General features: G+C 44.6%; 1 protein-coding gene and 1 long non-coding RNA gene across 3 annotated transcripts in view; one reads left to right on the forward strand and one right to left on the reverse strand.

The window, feature by feature from the left end:
• VCL (vinculin) overlaps nt 1-25,767 on the reverse strand; it is a 61,135-nt gene that overhangs the window by 33,793 nt on the left and 1,575 nt on the right. For both annotated transcript variants that reach the window (XM_085877362.1, XM_085877363.1), the window contains exons 2-7: nt 20,764-20,936; nt 9,362-9,432; nt 6,482-6,632; nt 6,089-6,320; nt 5,828-5,982; nt 4,201-4,291 (exon numbers count right to left, since the gene is read on the reverse strand). In XM_085877362.1, the coding sequence (XP_085733488.1) occupies nt 4,201-4,291; nt 5,828-5,982; nt 6,089-6,320; nt 6,482-6,632; nt 9,362-9,432; nt 20,764-20,931 (868 nt within the window). In that variant the 5' untranslated portion in view covers nt 20,932-20,936. The remainder of the gene's footprint in view (nt 1-4,200; nt 4,292-5,827; nt 5,983-6,088; nt 6,321-6,481; nt 6,633-9,361; nt 9,433-20,763; nt 20,937-25,767) is intronic.
• Nucleotides 14,449-15,346, forward strand: LOC147027785 (uncharacterized). The gene is made up of 2 exons (XR_015057261.1): nt 14,449-14,804; nt 15,106-15,346. It is a non-coding gene; the product is annotated as an uncharacterized LOC147027785 (long non-coding RNA).

Raw genomic sequence — 25,767 nt, forward strand, 5'->3', positions numbered from 1 at the left:
GAGGGAGGGTGAGGTGGGAGAGAGGGAGAGGGAGGGTGGGAGAGAGGGAGGTGGGAGAGAGGGAGGTGGGAGAGAGGGAGGTGGGAGAGAGGGAGGTGGGAGAGAGGGAGGTGGGAGAGAGGGAGGTGGGAGAGAGGGAGGTGGGAGAGAGGGAGGTGGGAGAGAGGGAGGTGGGAGAGAGGGAGGTGGGAGAGAGGGAGGTGGGAGAGAGGGAGGTGGGAGAGAGGGAGGTGGGAGAGAGGGAGGTGGGAGAGAGGGAGGTGGGAGAGAGGGAGAGAGGGAGAGAGAGGGAGAGGGAGGTGGGAGAGAGGGAGAGGGAGGTGGGAGAGAGGGAGAGGGAGGTGGGAGAGAGGGAGAGAGGGAGGTGGGAGAGAGGGAGAGAGGGAGGTGGGAGAGAGGGAGAGAGGGAGGTGGGAGAGAGGGAGAGAGGGAGGTGGGAGAGAGGGAGAGAGGGAGGTGGGAGAGAGAGAGAGGGAGGTGGGAGAGAGGGAGGTGGGAGAGAGGGAGGTGGGAGAGAGGGAGGTGGGAGAGAGGGAGGTGGGAGAGAGGGAGGTGGGAGAGAGGGAGGTGGGAGAGAGGGAGGTGGGAGAGGGAGGTGGGAGAGAGGGAGAGGGAGGTGGGAGAGAGGGAGAGGGAGGTGGGAGAGAGGGAGAGGGAGGTGGGAGAGGGTGAGGTGGGAGAGAGTGAGAAGAAGGTGGGAGAGAGGGAGGTGGGAGGGAGAGAGGGAGGTGGGAGAGAGGGAGGTGGGAGAGAGGGAGGTGGGAGAGAGGGAGGTGGGAGAGAGGGAGAGGGAGGTGGGAGAGAGGGAGAGGGAGGTGGGAGAGAGGGAGAGGGAGGTGGGAGAGAGGGAGAGGGAGGTGGGAGAGAGGGAGAGGGAGGTGGGAGAGAGGGAGAGGGAGGTGGGAGAGAGGGAGAGGGAGAGGTGGGAGAGGGTGAGGTGGGAGAGAGTGAGAAGAAGGTGGGAGAGAGGGAGGTGGGAGAGAGGGAGAGGGAGAGGGAGGTGGAAGAGAGGGAGGTGGAAGAGAGGGAGAGGGAGGGGAGGGAGGGAGGTGGAAGACAGGGAGAGGGAGGTGGGAGAGAGGGTGAGGTGGGAGAGAGGGTGAGGTGGGAGAGAGGGGGAGGTGGGAGAGGTGGAAGACAGGGAGAGGGAGGGTGAGGTGGGAGAGAGGGAGAGGGAGGTGGGAGAGAGAGGGTGGGAGAGAGGGAGAGGGAGATGGGAGAGAGGGAGAGGGAGGTGGGAGAGAGGGAGAGAGGGAGGTGGGAGAGAGGGAGAGAGGGAGGTGGGAGAGAGGGAGAGAGGGAGGTGGGAGAGAGGGAGAGAGGGAGGTGGGAGAGAGGGAGAGAGGGAGGTGGGAGAGAGGGAGGTGGGAGAAAGGGAGGTGGGAGAGAGGGAGAGAGGGAGGTGGGAGAGAGGGAGAGGGAGGTGGGGGAGAGGGAGGTGGGAGAGAGGGAGAGATGGAGGTGGGAGAGGGGAGGTGGGAGAGGGGGAGGTGGGAGAGAGTGAGAAGAAGGTGGGAGAGAGGGAGGTGGGAGAGAGGGAGAGGGAGAGGGAGGTGGAAGAGAGGGAGAGGGAGGGGGAGGTGGAAGAGAGCGAGAGGGAGGGGGAGGTGGAAGAGAGGGAGAGGGAGGGGGAGGTGGAAGAGAGGGAGAGGGAGGTGGGAGAGAGGGGAGGTGGAAGAGAGAGGGAGGGTGAGGTGCAAGACAGGGAGGTTGAGGTGGACGGTACGGAGAGGGAGGTGGGAGTGAGGGGGAGGTGGAAGAGAGAGGGAGGGAGGGTGAGGTAGAAGACAGGGAGAGGGAGGTGGGAGAGAGGGAGAGGGAGGTGGGAGAGAGGGGGAGGTGGAAGAGGGAGGGAGGGTGAGGTAGAAGACAGGGAGAGGGAGGTGGGAGAGAGGGAGAGGGAGGTGGGAGAGAGGGAGAGGGAGAGGGAGGTGGGAGAGAGGGAGGTGGAAGAGAGAGAAAGGTGGGAGGGGAGAACAAGGTGGGAGGGGAGAGAAAGGTGGGAGGCGGAGAGAAACGAGAGAGAGGAAGAGAGGGGCAAAGGAGGGAAGAGCGAGAACAGAGTGGGAGGAGTGATGAAACGGGGAAAGGAGGGGGGAGGGAGGAGAGAATCGGTTTGGTCCATCCATCCATGCCTTCATCCATCCCTTCCCTCCATCTTTCCCATCCATCCCTTCTCTCCATCTATCCATTCCTTCCATCTGTCCCTTCACTCCATCCTATCCATCCATCCTATCCATCCATCCATCCAACCATTAATAAGGAACGACAGGCTAAGTACCGCATGACACTGTGGGGCACAACACAGTCAGGTGGTCGTGCAGATGGACAGTGCGGTTTGCATTATGGCCAAATGGTTTAAGCACTCAAGGAAGCACTTCAACAAATGGTTGATAAGGAATGGCTGGCTTTGCAATCGATTAGCGATTGCCGATCTGTATTATTATTAAACACGTCCCAGAGACGCCAAAACATCAAAATATGTCCGAATCGGACAAATGAACACATTATTTGGCAGTCGGAACTGCTGCGAAGTTCAAATCTGGAGCTTCAATTTTGCAATTTGGCTTAGTTGAAGAGATTCTAGATGTTATGGTCAGGTCAGGCATGGGAGCAGTGCGTCGCTGCATCCATTTCCTGCCGGAATTCCAGGGGCCTCCGTCTGGCCACCCCCCCGGGCAAATACCTGGCCCATCCCCATCTCATTGAGATGCTGATCAACCTGCTGCAACCACGAGGCACATGGTCAGCCCATTGGCCTCCTCCACTCACGAGACTCCCTCGCTGAAAGAATCTGGTGAGCAGGATCAGCATCAGGAAAACGAGCCACATGTCCATACAGCCGCAGATGACACTCACGGACTATCCAGGTAACAAATCTCATTTGAGTCTCTCTCAGAAACCGCTCGTTGGACACAAAGTCCGAACAGCGATAGCCAAGGATTCTCCGAAGAGACCTGGTACTAAAGGAATTAAGTCTCCATCTCAGATCCCTGGTCAGAGTCCAAGTCTCACATCTGTAGAGCAAGACTGGAAGCACCAAGGACCTGAAGATGAGGACTTTTGTCCTCCCGCACAGGTACCGACACAGCACCACACCCCATGATCCAGGGAATCCATGGCTCCCCAGGCCTGACCCAAACGTCTATTGACCTGTGGCTCACAGCCAGCAGAGACATGAATATCACTGCCAAGGTAAGTGAATCTCTCCGTGACCACAACATCCTCACCACAAACAGGTACAGACAAGATAGCAGCATCCAAGATGTCATTGAACACCTGGAACTTTGTTTTGACCCAGGAAACCCATAATCACAGCGGTTAAGACTCCTCATTCAGCACCTCGAGGGCCCCCAAAAGGATATCTAGAGTCTCCGCAAAGATGACTGCATCATCTGCGAAATCAAGGTCAGAGATCTTGACGTTCCCAAATGATGCACCGCGGCTTGATATCTCTAACATTCTCCCCAGAATCCAGTCCATACAAACGCTGAAAAGTAAGGGGACCAGTACACACCCTTGACCAACTCCAGTAACAACTGCAAATAAGTCAGAGATAGCTTGCACTAGATGCACATCTGTATCTCACCACATCTCACAGCATTCTCAGTACCAGAGTATAGTTCAGACATCAGATCAATCAGTTTTGGTGACACCCCACGAAGACCAAGAATCCTCCAGAGGGCATCCTGATTCACTGAATTCAACATAGGCTGCAAGCAGCCCCTGCCGAAACTCTCGTCTGCATTCGGTGAGGACCCGAAGAGCAAGGATACGGTCAATCGTTCACCTCTTTGGTGTAAAACCTGAATGCTCTGGACGCTGGTGCTCAAGCAGATGGTGGCGAACCCTATCAAGAATTATCCGAGCAAAGATCTTGCCCGGCACTGAGAGAAACGTCACCCCTCGGTCGTTGTTGCAGTCCTGGCGATCACCCTTCCCTTTCCAGAGAGGGACAACAAGGCCCCTCTTCCAGTCAGTTGGGATGATGCCTGTGTTCCAGGCAGAGCACAGAACTGCATGCAACAACACGAGTTTATGTTGTGTCCTGATTTGTTGTGTGTAATCGCTCTTCCACGAGCCTAGACCATGTAAAAAAAATATAAAAAAATAAAAACTTTGGTCCTCGACTTGCCTTCTTGTTTTTTTATTTATTAAAAAGTCAAAATAATTTTTGTAAGCATGCACACGCATACGCACCTGGTTGTGCTTTGGGATCTGCTAGCCAGGCTTGAGCCTGGGGCAAGCGACAGGTCATATTGGCAAGAGCTCTGCGCAGCTCATCTGCATCCTGCAAATGTGAAAAACTCACATTGACATTTCCCCGACAACAACACAGACGAACCCAACCCACTCTCACACATGCACCAAGTTGTCATATAAAACGCATCATGATGTTACATTATTAAATACATGAAGCAACCTTTAGATCACGATCAACATCACTTTAAGCACCATGCAATGCACATAAAAATTGAAAGCAATACTTTTAATGGCAAAACACTTCTGAACACAGCTTACTGGCAATCATCTGTTGGCAAAGTTTCATTATTATTCAACGAGAACAAAATATTTGCTCACATAAATTTAGTACACAACAATACCAAAAATTTATGACTCCTCTCGGTCCCTCCCTCTCTCACTCTCCTCCCATATTCATGGCAATCAGAAGAACTCAACCCCCCCCCCCCAATGACCCCTCTTGGTCCTCGTATGCTTTGGGAGGCGATTCATACAATGCAATCGACACAATAATGCGTGGTGTTGGCTTAATGGTTAGGGTGGTGGGCTTGCGATCCCAAGATCCTGAGTTCAAATCCCCCTCAGCTTTTGAATTAATACCAGGTGGGGTTGACTGCCTGTTTTCCTTCCGAGGTCGGAAAAATGAGTGCCAACATGCTGGTATCCTGTGTCGGAGTGGCGACTCGTACAGGATTGCACCCAAGAGCCAAGGAAACTGCTTAAGCAGCACCAATGCTCTGCACAGAGTATGGTCCCAAAGGATGGAATTGACGCAATACCATAAATAAGACAAAGCAATTAGATACGTTACCCCAAAAGTTTATGACTCCACATACATAAGAGAGGGTACACTTGACAAGCTATTTCCAACATGCACTGTCCAATGTGTGCGGAGGTACATATACAGTCCTGGAAAGGCAGATGTGTACTTCCCAAACAAAAGTCAGATAGAAAGACTTGTGGTCGCCAAAGACCGAGCAAGTTGCATCAACACATTTTAGGCATTTCGAACAGCAAAAATAAGCAAAGCAACAGCAGATTACTGCAGAGTTAACCGTCAAGTAATCAGAGGTGCAAACAGTGGAGCAGGGTAAATGCCAACAAGCAAATTCCGAAATGAATCCTCAGCACGCTGTTGGGTTAGGCAGAAAGAAAAACAAACCGCATGCACACCTTACCTTCTACAAACAGTGAGGATGAAAGATGACAATAGGAGAAAGACAGGAAGGCAGGAGAACAGGATAATGAAAACCCGGAAGGACAATACGAAGGAAAGTTAGGGAACGAAGAGAATGAAAAGAAAAAGTGAGAAATAGGAAAAAAATTACAATGCAGGCATCAATAAGAAAATGTACACATCAGAAATGGAAATGTTCTGGAGGTGGAAGTGTATAGGCCACAATGATTGGTGTTCAAAGTGAAGCCAACAGTCGAAGTCAGAAAAAGGCAGCTGTGAGGTGAAGACTAATGAAGTCAGGGTAAGGAGGTGGGAATTTAATTAAAGGTTTACAAAATGACCCTCGAGGTGAGGCTGTGTGAGGTCACCCCCGACCTTCCTTCAATCGCACCATGTAAGATCACCCACCTGGCTTTCCCATGCTGCCTCGTCCCAAGATGTGAGTTGCAACACCCTCATCATCTCATTAATCTCTCCAGACACCTTAGCCACAACAAAATCTCGGCTTTCTGCAGCTTCTTCAGCGTCAGACCCGCCACGCGCAGACACCCACAGTTTGATTACTGCAACAACAACAAAAACAAATCTGTACTTCACTGGAGTAGCTGAAGCTCGAGAAGAAAATTCCTCATTGCAATGAGTGCCAAAAAGGCCCAGGCTCATTCATACCGGAAATAAGAGTGGAAAGGAGACCGCGGATCGCAGCCATGTGCGTGTTCAGTGCCTGCCGATGACGAGGCAGGCTCAATTCTTCCTGACGCTCATCTATGAGCCGTGCCAGTCGCGCCATTCCTGGGCCTAGCGTCTTCGTGTACGTCACCAGGTCCGCCATGCTTTCCACAACAGTCGCCACAGCAACATAGTCCAGAATACCACGGCACACACGTAGGATTTTGCGAACCTAAGGATGGTTTACAAAGCACAAAATTTTAGACTTTGTGTCATAGAAACCCATTATATGACTTTCAGAATAGAAATAAAGCCGTCACAGCTGAGAGAGCAAATACGCATCATGGGCAGTAAGCACAGGGGTGAGAAAAAAGGTTTGCAACAATGAAACACCTCAGCCTTGTCAAAAGCCAGCAGTAGATCGGATGTTCCCGAGAGGATTCCGCGTGAACCGTCAATGAGATGGTCACGTGCTGTGCCAGAAAACGGATCAGCTGCCAACATGTCTACGGCTTGTACCAGGCGCCCACATGCCGATTCCACTCTGGAAAAAAAAAAATAATAATAATATAATCAAAGCAGGGTCGAAGATCCGTGAAGGTAAGGAGTGAAATAACAACAATTACATATTTCAATAGAATTAATCACTTTTTTAAGGTGTTGATTATTAACTTCCTCATTAACCAGGGTGTCAGATAAGTGGGAATTAGAAAAACGGAACAAAACTTCACCAACGTCTTCTTGGCAGGGATGAAAAACAAATCAATATGCATAATTACCTCCCCCACCAAAGGTGGACGGAGGTTATGTTCGCACCCCCATTTGTCTGTCTGTGGACAGGATATCTCAAAAATATTATGGACGGATTCAGACGAAACCTGGTGGACTGGTTTATCCTCGTGACAAGGACGAAGCGATTACATTTTGGTTCAGGTCCGTGCAGATCCGGCCAATCAGTGGGATACACAATGTTCAGCCTGGTGGAGGAACGAACTCCACTGAGTGTGGTCGTTGTTTCAAAAGCAAGGTCTTAATGTTTGTTTATTGAGCAACGATGTATCCATAAAGTACGAACGATAATATTTGGATATTTATTATATGGAAACACATGTTCACTGCGCCAACCATTTTCACTTTTGCACTTTCTCCAAACAAGGGACTTTCGGTACAAACAAAACAAGTTGCGGTACATTCAAAAGTACACTGCCCCATGCCAAATAAATAAATAATAAACCCTCCAACGCGTGACATTGCTGGGGTGCCTTCGGTGACCAGCGATGCCGCCGTGCAGCACATGGAGAAGGAATTAGGAGGGAGCAGTGTAAAATAATTGAGTGATCAGTTTATTAATTCAGCAATTAAAATAAATAAATAATCGCAAAATTATTAATTTCTTCATCAATTGGCTAATAGCATACCAAAGCCACCATTGTTTCATCCGAATCTGTAACTTTTTGAAAATTCATTCATTGACAAATTAATAATCGATTAATTGATGAATAAATAAATCAAAAATACTCTTTATAGTCAAATCACTTGTTCACGTGCCTGGTGTTGGCTAAATGCTTAGTTTGGTAAGCTTGTGATCCGAGGATCCCGAGTTCGAATCTCACTCGGCTGTTGAATTAATACCAGGTGGGGTTGACTCTGCCTGTCATCCTTCCGAGGTCGGCAAAATGAGTGCCAGCATGCTGGTATCCTGTGTCGGAATGGTGACCCGTCCAGGATTGTGCCCAATAGCCAAGGAGACTGCTTAGGCAGCACCAGCGTTCTACACAGAGCATGTTCCCGATGGATGGATGGACTTGTTCACTGTCGTGTCCAAATATCAGCCTCCGAGTTCAAATGGTGCCCAAGATATTGCCCAGATGAGAAAGAAAATAAATAAGGAATGAATAAATCAATAATAATTAAGTAATTAATTGATTAATCAAAAAAATAAAAACATCGTTTTTGTCAAAGCACATCATCACTTTTGTACCCAAATTTCAGCTTCCTAGCTCAAAGAATGGTTGAAATATCACCCGGACAAACAAGAAAGAAAAAAAGAAAAGAACAAAACAAACAAACGATGTATAAACTGAGTATCCTCTTCCTTCAGTGACCGGCAATGATGTCATGCATCATCTCGATATGGAATTGGGAAGGAGCGGTGTACAAATTTTTTTATCATGACATCGTGACGTACAAGTCCTTCGTCGACAGAGTGGTGCAATGTCGCAACTTTCACCCTCAACACCTTGGGTCTTCATGAAGACTGGACTTCAAATGCCCCAAAAGAAAATGGTCACACGGATAAAAGTCAGGGTTACGGACAGCCAAGCCATGCCATTCCATGACTGTCTGGAAACTCAAGAGAACCGACATGATCTTCAGAAATTTGATCGAGAAAGTAAAGCACAACTCTTGCAGTAAGAGTTGCAGAAGCTTACTTGAGGCAGTCGTGCCCGTACCAAGCCCTTATTACACAATGGTCAATGTACAAGAGTTTCAATATCCATCATGAAGGTGCGACGGAAAGTTGTAGTGGATAAAGATTCACCGCTTAACAACGTGCAACGGAAAGATAAAACATTCTGTGGGTCATCTGTACAATTCATTGGCAGCTACGCTGCTGTTTTGCAACCATATCTGTTACTGCAGGCCAGAGATTGCTTCAAGAGGAAATCAGAGGAGATATTACAGTTGTGTGAACAGTGAACACAACTAGAATCAGTGGTGTTATGATTAGAGCATTAATTCTGAAGCTGGAAGATTTGTGGTCTGAGCCTCTGCAGAGTCATACCAAAGACTTTAAAAATGGTACGTGATACTTCCATACTTGATGCTCAGCATTTAAAAAGAGGATGGAGCACGGACAAACAACCATAGGTTGGCAATCATCGTGCAGTCCTGATGGGCTGAATAGCTTCCTCCTGCATTGAGACTCCTTGTAAGGGAACTCAATACGAGGAAAGGATCTTTAACAAACTAGTAAGACCGACCAACACCCAGAAGGGGCAGTGTGCGATGGCCGCGGGGGTTTGTAGAAGTTTTAATAAACACCCGACTAGGAAAAATGTTCCGTACTCGTAGCCTGTGATCAGAAAGGCAAACAACGGTTTAGATACAACTGTAATGCAATGAACACGGCTGCTAGTCATCCAAGTTCCACCACGACAGCAAGCGCAGCAAAACAAAATGATCTTTACTGGAAACAGATTGGGAAACAGTGCAATGGGGAGATGGGAAGAAAACGGCAGAATGAAAAGGGAGATTACATATATGGCTCACTTGATGAAAGCAGGTGGCATGTCCTGCTTGAGAAGTGCATCATCCGTTGTTTCCACAGTCCCCTTCCCGACCTGGAAGAAGAAAGACAGCGCACACAACATGGACACCAACGCAAACAAACAAAGCTTTTATCAAGCAATTGATCAAAATTTGAAATGCTCTCAGCTCCCTCCCTTCAATATAAAAACGGCTTTTTGAAAGCATTTTATTGGATAAAAAAAAATATTGCAAATAGAAAACACTAATTTAGCAAAGTTGGCCCAAAAACTGGCACGCAGTTCAGATTATAATTGGTCTGGAACACCCGATGTATTAAAATTAGGCATCAAAGGAGTGAATGCCATGTGCGAGCAAGATGATATTTGAATGAAGAGCCATTCCTGTCATATTTCTTGGCTTGAACATCATTGACAATCAGAATATGACCCTAACACGGTATATACATACACGACGCCAAAGCTTTGGACACGCCCGCATAAAGGTGCGTATTTAGATGTGCAACGAGGGTGAAAGGTGCATAAAATAAGAAAATTAAATTTAAACTGCTGGCAGTGATGCCAGGGACCAAGATGCCCCACTCTGATTGGACAAATGCGCAATGACATCATGGTTAACAGCAGCTCAGATCTCATTATGCAAAGCTTAAACTCAACAGATCAAAAAATGGAGGAGGAAATGCATTTTAAAGGTTTTCATGAAATCCAAAATGGCCACCATGTCATGTGAGCCATGACGTCATCCTTAGAATATGCATCAATTCAAGTGGTACACTAGAGCTGGTCAAAGTTTCAAGTTCCTCTGATCAACGGTTTGACCTGTGGGTCAATATAACATTCAAGGAACCATAATATTAATTAAAACTACGAGCAGTGATGCAGAGGCCCGAGCGCCCCTTTTCCAATGAAGGCAATTTCAAACCACCTGACCTATGATGTCATCATTAACACATATATATATATATATATATATATATATATATATATATATATATATATATATATATATATATATATATATATATATATATATATATATAGTTGTGGATCTCCGCCATTCCGGCGTGCGAGCGACCGCCTGGAGCTAATTGCGGCCGCGCGTGCCCGCCGAACATGGCAATCCAGTCGTAGCTTCCGGATCAACGCCAAAATCAAGCTACAGGTGTGTTTTTAACCACACCACAACCTTGTCAATGCTCTGCCCGCGCTACAGGGTCGATCGCCGAATTGTCGATTTACCTAATTATTCGCGTAGACAGACAACTGAGAGGTTGTACCTCAACGGAACTTGCTCGGAAACGAGCCGCTTAAACAGCTCTCTCCGTTTGCGATTGCCGAACTGTTTATTATCGCCAAGCCCCATTGGACCCGATTATCTTATCGGTATTAATAACCAGCTGTTTATTCCGAACACAATTATGGCAGTTCAATGGAGAAAGGGACGCAACGAGCAGGTGAATATTCAAACAATGCGGACATTTATTTGTACATGCAGGCACGTATGCAATGAATGGGGGTAAGGGACAAGACACGAGCAAAAAGACCTACAGCCGTTGTCTATTTATAATGTACATACACTTATAACAATTGTCTACTTATCGGACAAGGCGCCACAGACTTCCATGCCAAAACCCCAGAAAAGAACAGGGAGAACTGGGCCCGTAGGCCTTTAATGTTCCTCGGAGCCGGGATGACCGCAAGGCTCTGAGAGGCCATGCAGGTTACCTGCCACCCTCGTGGTGACTCGCTGGGCCCTGGTTTGGCAACCCTCGGTGTCTCTATCCGCACTCCAACCTCCGAACTCTCCACACCAACTCCGAACAGCTCTCCACTGCCTCCGAGCTCTCTCTCTCCAAGCCTGGACTCGACTGGACTCCCTCAACTCTCTTCCCGAACTTGACTGGACGCCACCAGTTCCCAACTCAACTCGTCTCCAGAGCTCCACTTGTACTCAACTGGAGAGCTCCACTCTGAACTGAACTAAACTGAAACTCGTTTTCAACGAGCGAGTGCGGCCTCTTATAGTCCCAAGGGGAGGGGTTATCGCTCCCTCACCTTCGACCCTTCACCCCCAGCTGGCTCCGCCCCTTTTGTCATTCTGATCCGATCTTGCCGTCAAACGCGAACGTGGTAGGAATCATCGGCTTTCGCAAGCGGACGTGTTTGAAATCACTCTGCCACAAGCGTACGTGTTTGAAATCACTCTGCCACAAGCGGACGTGTTTGAAATCACCCTGCCACAAGCGGACGTGATTGAAATCACCGGCTTTCGCTCCAACTGGGAGGTCGTCGTGTTTGTCGGCGGAGATGTTGTTAGTTTGTGGATGCCGTTGCTGGTGAAAAGATGGCAGCGTTTGTGGAGATTAAGGTGAGGAGATGTTGTTTGTTGTGGCGAAGGTGGTGAGGAGATGTTGTTTAAAGTAAAGATAGGAAAGAATAACACTACCTCAAAGGTTCACAGCCCGATACACGAATATTTTCCGTTAGACATTGGTGGGGAAATCTAACCTGGAACACACACTTACCGACATAACTGATCTCTGGGAAACCTGAATGGTGTTCTGTGAATTTCCACAACCGTAACAATATATATATATATATATATATATTCCACAGAAGTACTCCATTGTACGTGCCAAGATTCACATCAATCGGTTCAGAGCTTTTGAAGAAGATTGTTCAAGGGTGCTCACCTTTAATCCAACTTGGCAGCAAAACCGTGTGACTTATGACATCATAATTTTCACATGTTACATCACAATGTAAGGTGATCCTTTCTGCCAAGTTTCGAATATATCAGATACAAGGTTTCGGAGAAAAATGGTTTTAATGGTTTTTGTACAATCAAATATGGCCACCAAACCATATGATGGATGACGTAATCAGGATGACAATATATTCCATATGTGTACTTGAACATATCTACAAAGCTTCGCTTCCATCGGATGGGCAGTTTTGGAGGAGGAGACTTTTAAATTTTCTTCAAAATTTTCACCTTAAATCCAAGATGGTGGTCAAACCACATGACTGATGATGTAATCTTATACTTTTTTTTTTTGCATCATGGGTCGTCGATCATAACCTAACAAGAATCAAATCAATAGCATTTGTAGTTTTGGAGAAGATTATGATTTTTTTAAAGTTTCCTCTTAAATCTGACCTGGTTGCCATGGCGATAGCAATATCAAAACTCAGAAAGAATATGCATGAGTTACCATTAGCCCCAACATTGCTGTGAAGTTTCAACTTAATCAGAGCAGTGGTGCCGACGCCACAGCTTCTACAAAATTTGGCGGAAAGACGAATAATATACCAATAACAATAGGGAGACCAAGCATTTTAATGCTCGGTTCCCTAATTATTTTTTTAAACTGCTGATGTCAGCACTTTTTAATTGTCTCGCAGTGGGATAATTTGCATGGAAAATAAAAAAAATAATAACAGAGATATATGCATATATATTGGAGAAAATAGTGTTCTTCGCCCTCAGACGCACCGTAGTCCGTAGGGTATGCCGAGTTTCAACTCAATCGATCAAAAAACGGAGATGCAGTTTAAATGATTTTTTGAAAGAATATGGCCACAAAGTCACGTGACCTGACGTCATCCTTAGGATATGCGCCAATTCAAGTTTGTATCCGAAAGGTGGTCAAAGTGTCAAGTTCCTCCCATCAACGGTTTGACACTTTGACCTGTCGGTCCATGACAAATTTCACGGAATAAATACTAATAATACTAAATAAATATCCTCATCTTTTAAGACCCTCTGCTCATGCTTGCATGGAAATTACTCAAATCACTTTCTGTGAAGCTGACCCGACACGATATGGATACGAGGGTAAAAAAGTGGAATGTAATGAAAGCAACAGCGACAAGAAGAAAATGAAGGCAACATTGTTCTTGGTAAATTTTCCATAGCAAGTGCGTACACAAAGGATGTCTGTGGACTGAACAAAACTTGAGCATCCTGCCTGAGAAATTTGGTCATTTTCATTATGATGGGAGACAAACAAGTCAGCTGAAGCCAGAGACAAGTCGAATATTACAATAATTATACACTACAAATTAGATTGGCCTGCTTCGTATTGCTGTCTGCTGTGACCCAGACCCCCTAAGCTGACCAACTGTGCCACCCCCACCTCACTGATCATAGTCCTCCAAGACTCAAGGTCCTTGTTATTCATGTGAAACATTAAATTATTCTTCTCTTCCTCTCCCACCCTCTGTGTATCTCTGTCTCTGTCTCTGTCTCACCCCATCCATCGATCTATCTATCATTCTCACACTCCCTCTCCACATCTCCCCTCTCTCCTCTCACCCCTCCCCTTTACACCCCCCCCCTTTCCCTCTCCTCTCTACAATCTCTCTCATCTCCATCCCCTCTATCCCTCCCATCACCATCTCTCTCATCTCCCCATCCCTCTCCTCTCACCCATCCCTCTGTCTCTGAATTTGAATTATTAATTTGGAAATGTTAACCCACCCCAAGTTGAACCGTCCTCAGACTGTGACAAGCCTGGTGGTTTTCGAGGCACACAGAGCATTTGTTGCCTTTATCAGAGCAGTTCTGTGGCCAACACAATTTGATCTCAGATTTCCATTTGTAATTCATCATTCCATGTGCGGTAATGGGTAATGGGTCATGGAGTCAAAACGTCGGCAAGACCGAGCTTTGTGACCAATAAAGACGGTTGGTGGAAACTTCAGCAGTTTAGCTCGAGAATGAGAATATTGAGACAGGCAAGGGGGGGGGGTCGGGTGTGGCCGAGGGACTTGCGCAGCTGTGGGGGCTTTACACACTCTTGGAAAGTGTGCTTCACTGAAAGAAAAAAAAAACAATCTGACTCATTTGTTCCACCAGATGCCCATATACAAGCTCTTCACCATGTTGTCTTGTATAACTACAACAAGTTCAACAACCTATTGGATGAAGTTAAAGACAACACCGACATGCTTGCTTTCTCCCCCTCCCTGTTACCAGGAATAAATCACTTTGCTGAGAAAGAATCCAAGTCATTGACCTAATTTGGTGAAAAGACCAAGATATGTAACCTGGCAATACACTCCGTCACCCTCACCACCACTGCCGCAACCACCAATTCCTCCTCCCCCACCCTTCAACCAACAAATCTCCTTAGGGTAGCAATGGCCAATGGCCAATGGAATGGCTACCCCTTCCTTCCATTTATACATTTGCTCCTCATGAGATGACCAATGGTACAAACAGGAAATGCACCCCCTCCCCACTCCTGGTGGAGGAAGGGAGGGAAGCAACAAGTTATGGTTGAAACAAAAAAGGTGTTTGGAAAAGTCGAGGGAGACTTCAAAATACAACATGCATTTTTCCTGAAGAGTCCAAAGCTCGTGAAAGCTGCAAGAACGTCAAGGCCGTTACTATACACGACAGACAACAACTCGGACAGTAGGACAAGAGATTCCACTGCATGGTACGGACATCACAAAGAAAGCATTGTTTCGATCGCGACACAAACTTGGATCGAAGACAGAAAAACAGGAGCAAATTATCCCAATTATCTTGACTTTAAGCTACTGTACTTTCCCAGTCGGTGGCTGATGTCTTCCTTTTATTTTTTACACTTTAATCCAACACAAGACCTCTTGGTCTGCTTCCACGAGCGTTTGCTTATGAAATGCATGGAAAGAATCCGCGAGATCATTCAACCAGACATGATCCCCATCATGGGAAAGAAGTAGGGTATCAAGACATCTCTTTTGTTTTCTTTGCAGGAATGAGGCTCATGGAAGAGCACAGTAGAGCTGACGGTGGGACAAACATGAAGGAAATGAACGAGCAAGAAGAGAGGAGAGAGATGAGCGGAGTAAACGTTGAAACCAGCAAGTAAAATGGTGGGGTTGGGAAAGGTTAATGGGGGTAATAAAGATCACTCGACTCGCAAAAGCCTGTGGTTAAAAAACAAAATACCACGATGTAATGAAAAAAATAAGAATTAAAAAAAAAGGAAGCCTTTTATTCTTGTGCTGGTTGGAAAGGGCTCAAAAATGGGAGGTTATATATTTATTAAAAGGAGAGAAAAAAAATTAATTGAGAGTGATTGGTCTGTTACCTATACACCGTCCGTGTTAAACTTTACGTCTGATGGAAATTTTCAACCCTTTGAAACCTTAGCTCCTTGGACTTTCGGCTCCCCCACCCTGGGCTCCCTATAGAAAAATCCATCCGCACGCGTATATGGAGGTTTGAATAGTGGCTGATAAAATGGCCGCGAGGGTTCAAAGGGTTAAAATAACTTTCCTGGGGGAGGGGGGGTGTATTAATTTGAAGCCGCTATTACTGGATTCTCTTCTCCCGCAGGAGCGTTTCCATGTTCCAGGGTGGACACAAAGAGACGGTATTAGCCTATTATATGTGGAAAAAGATCATGGGTCAGAGATGGGGATGACAAGAGATGGCGGTGCACTGCCTGCTTTAAGTCCTGGAGGGAAGAATGGGAAATAACGACCTCTGGAAAGTGGTTCTATGGGGGGTGGGGAGGAGAGGTTGGGGGGGGGGGAATTAGGAATAAAGTAGTGGATGTGTGTGGTCAGATCAGCCTGGATTTTGGAAGTTTAACCTGAAAAGGTTCAAACAACTTGTACAGCAAAACTTTTAAGATAGATGCCTGTTTGTGTTTACAGCTTGCCATCAGAGTGAAAATGATTGTTATTGGAATTGTTAAAACTGTTTTTGCCTCCCATACAAAACATGATACACTGCTTCATTTTGATACAAAATGTCAATTGGAGAACATCGTTTCATATGAGGTATCCAAGACCCTCGTTGACCATGCTGAAGTGCCACAGCAGACGTGTTCAACTGTGTAATGATCATATAGCTCGCTGTATCTGCAGCCTTGTCTTAAATGCCACCAACGAAGACCTCGGCGCTTCTTACACCTGATTTGAGCTGGCTGAAGGTAGAGTCGTGCAGGATAGGCACTCCACAGTTCACCAGAAATGAACGTATTTATGGAGGCCATTGGTCGGTTCTCGGTTCGTCAAGCGGAGATTGGACTTTGTGTGACTTTGGCAGGTTGTTTGAAGCCTCTAACCTAATGTTAGACAACCTGTGAAAGGATTCCAGCCCACGATGCATCCACTTGCACACCTCACCTCCTCCCTCCAACTAGTTTTACACTTCAAAAGGAGCCAGGTTCTGTGAACGAATCTCTGCAAGGTCTTGAATTTAATTACAGCTGTTCACCACCATCTCAGGTCATCCCCAATCCAAAACCATGACCCTTTCTACCCCCATTAATCCCCTTTCCCCCCAACCAAAGCTCACTTCCATATTTCCAGTTTTCCCTTCATGAGACTGCTTCTGTATCTATCTTATCCACAGCCTACATCCTCCCCTACCTCTTTCCTCCACACTTCCCTTATTTGTCTAGTCTCCCTCTATTTTGTCCTTCAACTCTGTTGTTGGTGTCCTTCCCTTTCCCTTTCAGTCTGTCTCTGTCTCAGTCTATCTCGTTCCTTTTGTTCTCTTGCATCCTGATCCGTTCAGTGTTGTCAGTCTTCCATGAGACTTGACTTTGTATAAAAATAAATAAATAATAATAATAAATCACCAGTTGATGCAAATGAGACTTCCACCACCTCGATAAAAAGGTTTTCCGTTTTTTAAAAAAACCACACACAAACATATCAATTCCACCGAGATCAAAGGAAGAGTACATCTTGACATTGACCGAGTTCATGCAGAAGGTTATTGCAGGCCCATAGAATTTTGCGGCCCTTGGAGTTGTTCAAGGACCAGACTTGGGGCCTGCTAGCATCAATTGCACCCCACTGCTCCGACGGCCATCTCCTCTTTCATTTGCTTGTATGTAAGGCAGCAATTTCTCCCTTGCATATTTTGGAGCTTTGTGATTTTCTCAATCATCAAATGACTGTGTTGTTGTGGCAATGCTCTTTTCACCATCCTATACACCCTCCTTACCTTGCCCGGTTAAAAATACAATTTTGCTTGAAACTTCCGTCTCGGCATTTTACACCACACTTGATATTTCAGTTTTTAGCTCGCCTGTTCGAAGAACAGAGAGCTATAGCGATACCCCCCGGCGTGAGCGTCAGCGTGAGCATGAGCGTCAGCGTGAAAACGTTCAAGTTTTTGGTGCAAGTTATTTCCTTTCCAATGCTTTATCTACCACACTATTTTTTACTGATTACAATATACAAATACATATATTGCTTTAAAATTATTTGGATCAGACCACTGCAATGCTTTATAAAAAAATATTATTAGACTAGTCTTTGTGCATCAGCATGAGCGTGAAAATGTTAAAGTTTTTGGTGCAAGTTATTTCCTTTCTAATGTTTTATCTACCACACTATTTTTTACTGATTACAATATACAAATACATATATTGCTTAAAAATTATTTGGATCAGACTTCACTGCAATGCTTTATAAAAAATATTATTACACTAGTATTTTAAAAACAATAAATGTATAAACAGGCGAACATTGGGTGGCTTTGACACCACTCTGGTTGTTAACCTCCGCCATCGAAGATGTCGGAGGTTACTGTTTTCACTCCTGTCTGTTTGTTTGTTTGTTTGTTTGTGAACAGTATTACGGAAAAACTCCTGGACGGATTTCGACGAAACTTGGTGGGGGATTAAGTATGTTCAAGGATCATGCCATTAGATTTTGGACTTGGTCCAAAGTCCAATATGGCCGCTATGGCGGCCATTTTGAAAAATTATTTGAATTTTTGGTTTTGCATTTCTACATGTTTTAAGTGAATTCCAAACCAAAAATAAATAAATTTGTTAGAAAAAAAAAATTGCAACTTTTTTTCAAAAATATTTCAATCTTATTTGAAAAATATTTGAATTTTTTTTGCATTTCTACGTGTTTTAAGTGATTCCAACCAAAAAAAAAAGTTAGACAAAAAAAAAAAAACAGAAATTTTGCAACTTTTTTTTCAAAAAAATTTCGATTTTTTTTGGCATTTCTACATGCGTGTCGATCTAATTTAGTTTTTTCAATCGTGGTTCAGTAGAGTCTGATCCGTTTTGACCTACAATGAATAGGACATCAGGTTCACTTAAGTGACCCAACACTTGGCAGCGGAGGTTTTGCACTCTACCGAGTGCTCCCCCTCTCGTATTCACACTGCAGGCCCGGTAGAGAAGCTCAATTTGTGAACAAGAAGGCTTCTGTTAGAGTTGGTATGTAAAATACTTAAACAGCAAGTACAATAGGACACAATAGCAATCAACATGCAATCTGAGAATAAGATTTGGGCCAAAAATTACAACTCTTTGGACTTTAGGCGAAATCACACGACACAACTGTTCGGAAAAGAGGAATCCAAAACTGAGGTTCCCATATAGAATCCCAATGAACAGAGATCTGTGTCTGATTCAAACATTACTAGCAGAAGGCCATGGTAAAAATACAACATTAAATAAAAAAAAGGAATCCTTTCATTCTTGAGCTGATGAAATAGCTCAAAAATGGGAGGATATATATATATATATATATATATATATATATATATATATATATATATATATATATATATATATATATATACACACATTTTTTTTTTTTTTTTTTGTTTACAGGAAAGAAAAAAAAATATCAGGAGTAATCAAGGCAGCAGTCTGCTGCCAATACACCTCCCAGGTTCAATTTTTTTCTGATTCAAAAAATTATAATTTTCCTGTAGTTTTGGATTAATTTGAAGTAACTTTTACTCTATTTTTTTTTCTCTCCGAGAGCATTTCCATGTTTCAGGGTGGGACAGACAGACACACAGTCAGCATTAGCCGACCGACCTTGAAAGATTACTTCATTACACTCACCTCAGTTTGGCCTCGGATGTTGGACGGCCCATTTGCTTTTCATGGGCTCACTCAGAGCATCAAGCACCAGAGTTCTGGCAATGGATTATTGGCCGGTTCATGCAAAAATGTAACCATTTTCACTTTGGGAAGCAGCCAAATTATTACAGCTAAAATCTCAGGGAATAACATCCATCAGAGGATAGGATGAGTCGGATTTCAAAAAGTGTGACAAATAAATTCCCCAATCATTAAAATGCTCATCGAGATAGAAACCAAACGAACTTCTCTCCTTAAAACGAAGAACAAGTCTTTCTTGTGAAGACTAGGGTCGATCCGCGTCGGCAGTTAGGTAGAACGATGGACGGCATCAGTAGGAGGTCAATCGAGGTATGCTCACCACCGTGGGAAGCAAGGAGAACCTGACGCTTTGGGCATCAAGTCGTTGGAGCAAAACGTGGCCATTTCAGTTTTGTGTTCATTCATAATGACAATGTATTTGAACCCTGGCATTGTTCGGTTTTCTCCTGGCCAAGTAAATCAGTATAAGGTAATCATTATCCACTGAGAGTATGTTTCTCATTATACGAAAACTCCAAAAGAACCATCCTTAGGAAACAGTTGCAGCCCAAAGTTTGTGTGAGATAAAATCTGCAACAATACGCAGCACTGGTGGGGATCCACTGTGTCATTGATGGAGAAAAACAACACGATCGAGGAGGAGAAGGAAGAGAAGGGAGAGAAGGAAACAATATCCTCTGCCAACATTCCTTTTCCTTATAAAGGCCGTCAAGCAACACGGGCTGGAATTAACTCATCCCTCCATGCCTGCCTCCACCTCACACACAAACACCCATGCCCATCGACAACGGACCCAGCACCCGACATCCAACTCGCAGCAACGTATCTAACTACCCATGAGATTTCAATGCTTACATTCAACAAAACACATTAATAAGGAAAAGCAGTTCCTTAAACAGTGTCTGGTTAAGTTCATGGCTCCTTTTTCAGGAGGATATTTTAAAAACGCAACAACAAAGTTCGATGCAATGCTTATTAAGTAGTACGACAAACACTCCCCTCTCTGAAATAAGAGAAAATGTTTTTAGAAAAGATAACATGCCAAGTAATGACGTGTTCGTATTCCCATCGGAACCTCTGGCTCATTGTGCAGGGAACCCTGGGCTTAAATCCCATATAGCACACGTCTGTTCATGACTTCCTAATGTCCTTGTGAATTCATGTCCAAGTACACTCTCACTGTGTTCCTTCCCATATCTCCACACTTATTCTCTTGAAATAAATAAACAAATAAATCAAAGGTTCTTCACTTGATAGAAAGAACCCACGTACCCACAGGGGTTTAACCATGCAAAGCAGGGAAGAAAAAGAAGAATGAGAAGAAGCCCCTCACCAATTTCTGTCCATGTCTTTGGCCTACATGCGATTTATGTATAAGCTCTTCAACGAGCCTTAGATCACCGTAAAAATTTAAAAAGTATCGTCCAACAAGATATAGTTAGACACAGACATCAAGTTGCAGATATGGAAAGTGCACCCCTTCAACTTCACACGCGCCAGGTTCCTTTACCTCAACAAGGTTGGAGACGGCGGCCCTCACAGCAGATACAGGTGCATCTAATGCAGGCATAGCCTTTCCATCCCTCTCTCCTTCCTCGTGGAGGATCACCAATGCCGCAATTTGCTGCGCCACTGGCTCCAAGATGCTCTCGATCGTCTTGGTGTGAAACACCGGCATGGTGCCTGCGAGAAAGGGACATCCAGAGGAGGTTGCAATGATTACAAATGGTGAGAGGGTGCAGCTTCATATTTAATATTGATCCGTCTCTCAGAATAGCCTCAATGGAGACGTACATTTCATGACGTCCCACGGCCTGAGATGCTTAATGGGACTATGACAAGGGAACTGACGCTTGATCAGACTTTTCCTGCCACAATGCTCACATATTAAAAATAAAAGCCACAAAAAGTTCACTCGAGTGACTAAATTTGCAGACTGCAGACACTATATATTATGGGCATCGATGGGTGAGGGGCTGGAGGGACATGTCCCCTTCCCTACTTTTTTACTCAAATATAACAAAAAATGTGTTGCTCTGTTCAATACACACACAGCCTGATGTGGGTTGTTCCCCAAATGCATCAACCAAATAGAAGGGCACTCGGTCGAGAGCGCATACCTCAGGCACGCAACGCCTGATCCAGTAGAACATATTGGGCCCAAGAAAGTTTTGAAATATCATGCTATATATCGTTTTGGGCCCCATCTTTCAACGGCGAAGAATCACTTTAAGAATTAAAAAAATTATTGTCCCAAAATCAAATCAATTCATCCTTGTCACACACCCAACCTGTCCACCAAGTTTCGTCCGAACCTGTCCACAACTTTATGAAACAACCTGTTCACGGACAAACAAACAAACAAATGAAAAATCACTCAGTAACACTTGGCAAAATGGAACGGCACTCTGTCGAGAACATACCTCCGCCAGGCTGAACCGTTTACATTTTGTATGCCACTGATAGGTCAGATCTGAATCCAGACCTGAACCAAAATCGAATCAGCTTGTTCTTGTCACCCAACCAACTCATCCACCTGGCTTTGTCACAACTCACCCACAACTTTGACATCTCATGTTTTACAAAGTTTTTGGCCCAGTCTCTCAGTGGTGAAGAATCACTTGAAAATTTCTCAGCTCTGGATTGGGATCTTCACCAAAATGGAATCAATTCATCCTTGTCAAACTCCCAACACGTCCACCAAGTTTCATCCGAATCCATCCATAACCTTTTGAGATATCGTGCTACATATCGTTTTTTGGCCCCATCTCTCAATGGTGAAGAATCACCGAGTAAATTCTCAGATTCAGATCCGGATTCAGATCTTCACCAAAATTAAGCAATACTGTCCTTGTCGGGTCATCTAAATACCCCCCCAAAAAAATTTCAGAACGGTTGGTTGAAATCTGTGGCCAAAAATCGTGTGACAAATAGGCAGACAGACAAACGCGACAGACCAACATAGTTCGCGAATTCGCCAAGTCACAGACAGGTGTGAAAACACAACCTCCATGTACCTTCAGTGGCAGTGGTGATGATGTATAAATTAATATTATCTTTCCCCAACTAAGTTATCTCTTAAATGAAGACCATGCTGGTGGACAGTGTTTAACAAAAGAGACCGGTATCGATATGGGCTTGTGCACATGCTGGATTTCACGAGTTGGAGTAAGCACGTCGTGGTGCTCACGTGCTGAAAATGAACCACTGGTGCGTGAGTACTGATACGGACAGACATTTCGACTGCAGTGCCGGGTCACTTCAAGTTCTCTTCTAATACTACAATAGAGTAAAGAAAAAGCGTTCAGATTGTGAAAAAAAGTGTGAAAATTGGTATACATGTCCATTTTTATATGTTCTTTCATACAAGAGCAGGACACACCTGATCAGAATACATTTACGGCCGCCATCTTGAATTCCAAAATGGCGCCACCGAAAATAATATTTTACGATATCTCGGTCACCAAGAGACCGAGCAAAATGAATAAAGAGTCTAATCCAATGTTTTCACACACAAGGAATCCAATAAACACACTTAAAATGCTCTATTGTCAGTCTCTGCTTAAATGACATATACACTGTCCCAAGTATAGTTCATCTGGTAAAGATACAGTTCTGACTTCAATCTGTCTGATAACTTCCATTGTGCACGGGAGAGATGTGCAGAAACATTTGCATGGTGGTCTGCATGCCTTTTTGCAGCCGCATTTGATCAGCTCTGTGCATGATTTGGCCGCCTCGGCAAGTGCTGTCCGTTCTTCGTCCATCCCCAGTCGCATGGGCTTGGTAACTGCTGCTTAGACATCAGTGCTTGACCCCAGATGTGTCCTGCCTGGTATGTCGACCTCTTGATATGTTCAGTGAGGGCTGCCTTTGTGGGGGGTAGACGATCTATTTGTCTTCCTTTCGTGAACAGAAGCTTCCTTGCCTGATTCACCTCGGTGCATTCACTGGTTCTATCATAAAGACGTATGACGAACCTTTCCAGTTGACACACATTCTCATCTGAGACTGATGAAGGCTCTTGGGTTAAACTCAAGAAAGTGTCCGTTAATATCAGGGAAATTGGTCCAGATGTCCCAAGCAGTTTTCTTCCCAATACCACTGAATGACGACAACGTGTCACAGCAAGTGAAGGCATGGAAGAACAGAAGAGCTTTGGCCTTATTTTCACCAAGACTGTTTGCAATCGTGTGAGCCGGTATTAACCTGTACTGTTTCTTGACTCCATATGCAATCCATAGTTAGTCAAGGGATAAAATGTGAAATATGGCAATTGCAAGGACAACAATGTCAGTGTCGACTGACCTGATCAGGATTCTGTGATGGCCATTTTGTGCACAATGGAGATCATGCAAGAATAACCTCATATCGGCTTCTTCATGGTTCCATGGAGCTAGAGAAGATTATATGTTGCACTCTTGGGAAGAGATGACATTGGTATCTTGTGTGCTATATAGCTACTTCTCTTGTGTGGATAACTTAGCGACGCACTGTGACAGGTAATGATACAGCTCACTCTTATTTTGGTCCATGCGAAGAAAGTTCTGCCAGTTCTGCGGAATTGGCGTAGAATTTGTGACAATAATGCGGCTCCCCGTTCCCCTCCTCTTTCTCGTTGAACTCTTCAAACTGTTGTCAATATACCGATCCCATATAACATCCAGACGTTTTGTGTTTTTCAGATTTCTCAGTACATAAGGCAAGAACATATTTTCAGCATAGTCTCTGAATGTTGAGCAGGACTTAGGAAGCAGCATAATGACTATAACAGATCCATCGAGAATCTTGGCATCTACCTCTGGTGTACCACACTCAGAAGGCGTACTTGTAGCCAGCTTGTCGAAACATCCAATAAGGTCCGATTTAGTGCACTGCCTCAGTTCTCCCATGTCTGATAGAGAAGGTGGTGATCCCTGGTTCTCATGACTGAATAATTCATCCATGTCCCTTCTCAGGACTGACAAGATATGTACATTCTGCCAAACAACTCACAGTTGCTTTTTAGAGTCCTAATTTGGTGTGATGTTCTGGAGTGTTTTGAAGGTGAAGTCTTGTGGAAGGGAGCCATGTTGTTCTTTGGTATGATGTCTGAAATTGGTTTTACTCGCTGCTCCAAGCGTTCAGCAGCATATGTGTCATATTTCGACTGCCCATTTGCTTCCACATTCCTCAGCCTAAAGATTGCATCTTCTGTCATCACCTCCTTTGTGTCCAACACGATCAGATCATTTGTATCTTCTGTGAAGGGATTACCTAATTCTTCAAATGTTGCAACCACAGCTTTGACGTGTTGGGCAAATTTCAACTGAGTGGATTGTCCCTGATCAGGGTGCTCTGTAGATTTTGTGGAAGTAATACCAAATGAATTCTCAAACTCGTCGATGATTCGCGGCATCCTCTGGTAAGGCATCAATTTGATGAAACTCCAAAATATTCTCAGCAAATAGTTTGTAGCCGCATTCTTTATCACTTCCTCTATATTTAGCTATGCTGGGATTAACAAGCTTTTCTTCGGTGTCCTGTTGGCAAATTGCACACAATTTCCAGTCAATCAAGGCTGTTTTCTCTGGGCATTGTCTTTTAGAAGATGCACCTTCACCAGCATCGATTATCTTGAACTTTTTGGACATCGTTATAGCATGTCAGTGCAATGGTATCACCATATCAACTGTCCTGAAAAAAGGTTTAAAAAAATGTTAGTCCACCACCATTACAATTTACAACATATATTTCTGCTTATACACATCTATACATGCATACATCTCATTATTTTCAGACAGCAACTGATTTTTAGTGCATCAATTGCAATACAGATCATGTTCATGCATGCAAAGAGTGATAGTGATTGATCCACGCACAGGGAAGTTCTCTGGAACGCATGGATCGACTGAGAGCTGGAACGACCGCGGACCATAGTTTCAGAGCGAATGACAGACAGACTCTTAGAATTATAACACCTTTCAAAACATTATATTGAAAATTAAATTGGATAAAGCCATTTCTACACGCTCATAGCATTTGGATATCAAACATCGAGCAAACACTTTAAAGTATTTAGTTGTTTATGAAAGGGTCTCATTTCGATTTTAAAGCAGAAAGACTGAAAATGGAGCATTATAAGTGTGTTTATTGGATTCCTTGTGTGTGAAAATATTGGTTTAGACTCTTTATTCAAGTGCTTAGGCCTCTTGGTGACGAAGATATCGTAAAAATAGTTTTCGGTGGCGGCCATTATGAAATTCAAGATGGCAGCCGGAATTGGAGTCTGATCATTTGTGTCCTGCTCTCATATGAAAGGGCATATAAAAGTCGTCATGTGTACCAGTTTTCACACTTTTTTCCACATTTTGAACGATTCTGGTGAAATGTAGACTTAATCTACTGTTCTATAAAAGGAGTTTCTGTGCTCACCCATAGTGGAATTTTCAGGTAAGAAAAGTTTATTTAATCATTGTTGCATCAGAGATGAATGTGTAATTAGTGCTCAGGGTCATCAAAAGGTGGACCGCGG

Source organism: Eptatretus burgeri, chromosome 4 (genome assembly GCF_056783735.1).
Source record: "Eptatretus burgeri isolate ZD-2024b chromosome 4, Ebu_testis_v1, whole genome shotgun sequence".
NCBI classification, from domain to species: domain Eukaryota; kingdom Metazoa; phylum Chordata; class Myxini; order Myxiniformes; family Myxinidae; genus Eptatretus; species Eptatretus burgeri.